The sequence below is a fragment of the Diachasma alloeum genome, unplaced genomic scaffold, assembly GCF_001412515.2.
Source record: "Diachasma alloeum isolate Michigan unplaced genomic scaffold, Dall2.0 Dall_scaffold_00183, whole genome shotgun sequence".
Lineage (NCBI taxonomy): Eukaryota > Metazoa > Arthropoda > Insecta > Hymenoptera > Braconidae > Diachasma > Diachasma alloeum.
Window position 1 is genome coordinate 255364 of NW_021680349.1, and position 7260 is coordinate 262623.

Sequence of the window (7260 nt, forward strand, 5' to 3'; positions counted from 1 at the left end):
AATAGTATATTTCTAACCTAGGGAGGGAAAATAAAGGATCCTCAGCCGCCAGTGCAATTACCAGCCGAGCCGAAGGCGAGGTTGGTAAGCACGCGGCTGAGGGTCCTTTATTTTACTTCCCGTGGTTAGAACGCGATTTTCCGTCTCGGCGTAGGCGCAAAGTCAGAGTTCACTCCCGCGAAGCGTAAGGGAAATGTAACTTTGCGACCGCCGGGACGGAAAAAAATTTTTAAACCTACAAAACTTGACACTCTCGTTTGTTTGCAACGAAGCTATCGGAAAATACCCAATCATTTTGAAGCTGTCGAGGTATTACTACTGATAATTTTTGATGTTGCTTATCTATTTAAAAAAGCAAATTCAAACTTTTGATTTTTCAACTGTCTATTTCGTCTCACGGTGCAATTCTCTTGGCTGAAATTTGGGTGGGATAATTATCTCCCGAGTACCACTTGAACTTCAAAATGTTGGAGCTCTTGTATTGTGAGTGAGAATTCGATGAAATTTCAACACTGTAATTTGATTATTACTTTCAGGTGTTTTCATTGCGCTAGATGATTTTAAGAGGCCCTCTCTAAAGTTATTTTACTTAATTTTGATATAACCCGCTCTAAAATAAATTTAGAGAGGGCTAAATTTTCGCACAACAGAGAGACGAGGAGTCCTCAACTTGAATTTTTAATGAAAACATGAATATTCAGTACGACATTACTGAAATTGAGACTCCGATTAACTTAAATTGAAACTGAGACTCCGATTAACTGAAAATTCAAGAACATATTCATCTGCATTTTTCTGATTTCATTAATTTGCATGGAATAATTGAATAGAAATTTACACTTCCCATTGATTTTTCTGTAAACTTTGAATTTTGGTAAAAATTTCAAAAAATTGTACCGAAAATTTCAACCAAAAATTTTTAACAGGGTAATCGAAGAGAAGTGAAGCGAAGTGAAGTTCTTTTCTATTCTCAGTGCCCTCTGCATGAGAACATTTGTGGCTATTGATTTATTCTTCAACAAATTAAAGTAAATGGATGAGACACTCAAGTAAACGATCCATTATTCTTTCACTTTTGTATTATAATTATTATTCTTCAACAGAGTAAACTTATTGACTTGGAATGCTTAAAAAATGTTCTCCTCTAGGCTCTTGCAACTCTATATTATTTTATGAGCTAATATTCATTCCTCACTAATCAGAGAGGGAAATGAGAAATTAAAATTTAATTATTATTTTTCAGAAATTGGAAAAATTGAAAAATTCATGTGCGAAATTTTACTCTAGGGAGAAAGGTAATTTCTCCTCCCACGGGCGTCCTTTTTTCGCTCGACGAAAAATTCCCAGCAACAGGGGTCTTTTTAATTAAATAACACTCTGCGCTGTGATTGCGTTTCGTACAGTGAAATTAATTTTTTCTTAAATTTTCTTCTCGTGTATTTTCGTTATGCGGATAAATCATTTGCGTAAAGTGAAATAATAGACAACTGTAGCTAGAGGGAATTTTCCCAAGTTAAATGAGATTTCCCGAGTACTTTTGAAATGAATGGAGGTACATTGTACGAAAAGATGAAAACAGGATAATAAAATTGAAAAAGAATACTGTCCCTTCATCGACACAATTTAATCTCAGCCGGAGAGACTCCTCTCGCTGGATAATTAATTCGTTCTTCTCTAATTAAAGCAGCCTTTCTCATCTGGCTGCAGAAAATTCCACTGTACTCGTCTGTTTTATATTTTCCCTCTCCCCTCAGCGTTTTTCCACCACTTGCTTTTTTTCTATCGCCGTGCTTCGGACACTAGCAACGCCGGGACACACCACCCTTCCCTTTTCACCCGATACTTTTAATATTTTCTTTTTCACCTCTATACACTCAATGCCCCCCCCCCCCCCCTCCACCCCTCCCGTGCCCCATCACTGAACAATCCACGAGATTAAAAGAAAATTTATGGTGGCAGAGACGGTCTGACTGCTTTCATTCGTTAAATTTCCGAATCGTGAATTCATTTTATGTAGAACACCTTTTTAACCGCTCTCTCACGCCCCCAACTTTTGAGTATTTATGTTTGGGACGGATCCAGAAGTATTCCAAGTGTTTCAAATTAATGTTCGGGATATTTGAGTTGGACAGTTTCTGAAATGAAATGGGATTCCGGAAAATTGCATTCTCGAGCTTTTTCTTTTTTACTTTAGAGCGCGATAAATCCCGACTCATTGGGATTGATAAAGTTGAGTTGAATATGACGAAGAGGAAATTTGCTGGTGTAGAGGATATGTTGAGGACATTCAGTATGATTTTATACTGGTGCAGAAATAGAATTATTTCAGAAACATGAATTATTTAATACAAAACTTTGAGACTGACGATAGTGGTCGTATTGGGCATAGACTTTTTATTTATGTTTTCTGATTATTTCCTAGATTTTAATCTTCTTCCTAATTTCTACACGGAGATGAATGTTCAGTAAAAATTACGGAACTTACAATTCGAAAATTTAAGTGACGGTATCGTAATTTTTCACAGGAGAGTCATAAAAATTACGGAGCGCTCTGGAAAAATTCCGTAACAGTTCCGTAAAATTTCCTACAACCATATTTCGCTCCGGACTTAAGGAAAAGATACGTAATTTTTATGTTATTTATTTATTTATTTAATTTCTGCATCTCACACATGGTACCACTTAGCAGGGGAAGCCCAGTTTACAGGAAAAATACATGTAGCAAATATAAGACAGCAAGAAATAGCTACTAGATTCATTAATACAAACAATATAAACAATATAGTATAAAGTTTCAAAGTAAAAAAAAAAGAAGGGAAGATTTACAAATATAGCAGCACAATAAAACACTTGGAATGATCAAGAATAAAATATTTCAAAAGGACCAGGCAATTCAATCCCTTTAAAATACAAAAAAAGCATATAACATTTTTTGTCACCGTTTTTTGCTGCAGAACTTAGCTTATCATATGAAGATTCTTATTTTATCAGGTACCTCATACGTCCGTAATTTTTATTGAATATTTCTCTCCAAACGAACAATAGACAATAAATTTTTTACGCTAATTATGTGTTTTTAGACATGTATAATCGATCTTAAATGTATGAGAAATCTCGATCTAATATCCCGCGACTTTCAAAACTCATAGTAGCCTCCCCTTAAAAGAGCCCAAAAATTGGCCTATTCTCTTTCCACATCCGTAATTCCGTCCAATTCTATCATTCAGGAGATGAGAAGCGGGGGAGGGGGTGGTTGAAGACCGAGAATAGGTCTAAAAATGCAAAGACACAGTTTGGCTTCCTTAAGTAAATGCAATTTGGGTCAGGCCGATTGGGCGACGAGCCCGCGTTCTCCAGCTTTTCCCTCCCCCTCTCTTCCATTCTCATGGCGGTGTCCCACATGCAAGTACCGGAGAAAACGAGGGAAGTAAATTGATAGACCCAATTATTTAAAGTTAATTAACCAATTTCTCAGGGGAAAATAGGCGAAACCACCACTCTCCCCTAGCCTCCCCTGTCCGCCTTCGTGGAAATGTTTTGTGCTCATAAATTACCCGCAGTCGTACTAAGTGCCCCTCCTTCTTAAGCTTGATTTAGTTTCTTTTCTTTTTTCACAGAGCGGAAAAAAGAACGGAGAAGTGAAACCGGAAGTGTCCTGGCGGTATAACAACTCCGAGTCTTTTCCTCGTTTTCCTATTTCTATTTTTTTATTTGTCACATAAAGTGCGGTCGCAGTCAGTTTGGAATGCTTTACGGGGATATAAATTCTGCTCCGTGAGATATTATTGCGAAAAAAAAGTTTTCAATTTCAGGTGATGCTGCCCGTTAGTTTTTTTGCTTCGGGTATGAATAAATTGCAATTCGAGGTGAGCAGAAATGACAAGGTCGGTTAGAAATTTTTGTCTGAATTTTCAGTGTCGAATGATGAAAATTTTCACAAAATGACGGATATTGCCCCAAACGCTTCCTTGGAAACGAATGAAGTTTTCGAGTTTTGCAGATTAAAAATCCCGAGTGTGAGCAACACTCTCTGGATTTTCTCCAAAATCCAAAATTTTTCGGGAATTCTTCAAATTTCAAAATTTTCTACCGTATTCCAGAATTTTTCTGAAGTTTTTACGGTTCATCTTCTATGATTTGTAGCGAGGACCTCAGGTACACTCAATAATCAACAAGTAACAGGTAACAGATTTACGACATCTAAGATTCTAAAGTAATTGAAAATACAACGCGTCTTGGTACTGAATATTCATGTTCATTTTAAAATTCGAGTAATAATTCGTTGGGAAAGTTTCATCTCATTTCCACTTGAGACTGTTCAAATGTAATTCAATTCTATCTGAAATTTGGGATTTCATAAGGCTCTTTCCCCCCAAAACGATTTTCATATCAGGAAATTATCACCAGATAGAATATCCTATGAATTCCATTTTTTTAAAAAGGATTCATTATCAAAACGTTTTGGGTAAAATTTTTGGTACATTTGTTTGAAATTTTGATCATATCACAGGTGAAAATCCAAGTTTTTATAGAAAAATCAATGGAAACTGTAAAGTTTCACCCCATTATTCCATGAAAGTGAATAAAAATCAGGAAAATTGTGGTAAATATATTTTTGACTTTTCAATTAATTGAAAATTCAGCGTAATTTAACTTTAATTAAATATTCATGTTATTACTGAATATTCAAATAAGTTGAACAATTCTTGTCTTCCTTCAGCTAAAAATTTGTGATTTCCCCCCTAAATCGCATTCAATGTCACTCTCCTGAAAATTACTAGTCAATCATTCACAAAATTTCAATTTTTTCCAAGTGTAGATGTAATCACCAGACTGAGCCTCGGACCTCCCTAAAGCCTCCCCAATAAAAAAAAATCTCGCTGGACTAGGGACAACTCACTGATTTTGGCTTGCGGTACTCACAGTTTGCTTTGGCGCATGGTCCCCATGATCTCCAGGCACTCCAGGTACTGGATTTTTCCTCGCTAGTTCAACACTCTCCGCAATCTTCTGTAGCCTGCTTTTCCTCATGGCAATCCTCTTAGCTATGTAACCGACGGTGGCGTACTCTGTGAATCAATAACAGTTGCTAAACACCGTATTTAATTGTCAGTGAAAAAACCGACCCCAATGGCCAAAAAAACGGTCAAATTAACCACAACAATATCAATAAATCGAAAACAGAGTGTCCAATAAATCAGAGAACAGGGTGGAACGAAGACTCGAGCGTCTCCCTGTGTGCGGGCCAGTAAAACTTTTGCAGGTAGCATTGGTACATAATAGTTTTCGTGCACAATTCCGGAAGTTCGATAGATGAACTCCCCAAGTGTAAAAGCCCTCCACTGGCCTCTCTCTCCCTCGCCCGAATATGCACCTAGGATTACATGCCGATGTTGTTGGATCCTTGGGGCGATTGTCCTGTCTCTGAAATAATCCGGAAGTCGTTATTATGCCAGCGACATCTGGAGTTTCTCGGACGTCCGCAGCGCCGCCGACGATAGCGTCCCCGAACTATTTCCAATAGTTGCCCGGCAGGGCCTAGAGTTTCTCTCACCTACAAACGGCCAAACAGCACTGGGAGGGGGATAATTTTACCATCATTGACATGTGTGTCTAGCCCCCTATTCGATCAGCCTCCTGCCACCACACACGACGCCAACAGAAATACCTAATCTCGTTTGTCTCTCTGATTTCGACTAACTAATTTGTCCCTTACCTTCAACCCAACCGGCTTTTCTCGTGTCTTGTCACACTCTCGGTTAGATAACCCCCGTCACGGTTGGCTGGTTAGGAATGTAATTTCGGTCGGAAAACTTTTGGGTAAGACAGAGAGAGAGAGAGAGGGCGAGAGAGACAGAGAGAGAGAGAGAGAGAGAAATGGGGGAAGAATAAGAGCATGGCAGGTTGGGTGAGGGGGAAATCTCTCAGCAGAAGTTTACTTCACGCAGTTGGACCACCACTCAATCCACTGGGTGTGCGGCACGTTCGTTGTGTTGAGACACCGCAAATGGATGAAATACATATATACCAAGTACCTGTGCAAACTCGTCGGGGGAGGTATCACCTAAATCTCCTCCGGGACGGGCCGCCCCTATTTTATTATTAAATACTTAATGTTAGGATGGAACTACATATCAGTACTGTTTCAGTTATTTTATCTTTACTCTCTCTACATTAGTTACTCGGGCTCTACGTTGTTTATTGTTTATTCAGGTATACAAAAACAAAAAATAAGCACTTGCGGATTATCGCATAATGTAATAGAAGCATAACAACTAGGAAGCTAATCATGGCACGTCATTTTCACGTACGAAATTTCTAATGAAGCGGAATATTTCCCCCGGGGCTTATAATATATATCGACGTCACTACGATTTTCCGACTGGGATGAGAAATTGGAATCGTGGGAGGGTATCATAATTAGCGGGGAAATATCGGCTCGTCAATTTTAGGTGGAATATAGCTTGTGAAATCATGCATATCTCGGCGAATTACGTCACAATGATACGACGCCGTTAACGGTGGGGGCTTTGTGGGATATATAAATGGATTTGCCTGTGTTAGAAACAGGAGCGAGAGAGGGAGGGGAACGAGGGGGGGAAGGACGGGGTGACTAGAGTTTCTCAGGGAAAAGGGGTTATTTCTGGCGTTCGGCATACCGTGAAATCGTCGAGTGACAACACTGGCTGCATGTTGGCAACGTACGAACCTGTGTAAAAATATATATATTTTTTTTTATCACACTGTCGGCGCGTCTTTTATCATCCCTCGTGACCGGGTCATCGGAGTATTTCGTCTGTGATGGTACGTTTGAGGTGGAAACAGTATCAAAGCGTCTGTCCTTCAACTCCTCCCCCACTTTCATTTCGGTAGTTTTTTTTTATTAATCTTCTCTTTTTGGGGTTTTTTTTGGTCACATCTCCTGCTCCGGGTAAAATCGTTTCCGGAATTCTATTTTGAAGTGAATGGGAACAAATTTGGGATTTTTTTGTTCATTTCTGGGGGTTATATATCGCGTTCGTCTGGTTTTGTACCTCAATTTTCCGGCGAACGAGATTGGATGTTGTTTTTTTGCGGGGTTTTGGGATTTAATGGAGAAATATGTATATTTTTTCACACCACGATGATTGAGGTCGCTGGTGAGTCACCGCGTAACGCAGCTCTTGTTCGGCAATTCCATGGGGCGGAAGATCGAATTGCGAATCAGTGTCACACGGTTTTTTTGGGTGGAGGTGTTTTTTTTTGGGGGGCGGGGGGGGG

At 39.1% G+C, this 7260-nt stretch overlaps 1 protein-coding gene across 1 annotated transcript in view; it reads right to left on the bottom strand.

Annotated features, from left to right (window-relative positions):
* Positions 1 to 7260, bottom strand: part of LOC107046645 (gamma-aminobutyric acid receptor subunit beta) — a 168407-nt gene that overhangs the window by 5002 nt on the left and 156145 nt on the right. Inside the window, exon 9 of the mRNA XM_015269304.1 lies at positions 4924 to 5069. Within this exon, the coding sequence (XP_015124790.1) occupies positions 4924 to 5069 (146 nt within the window). The remainder of the gene's footprint in view (positions 1 to 4923; positions 5070 to 7260) is intronic.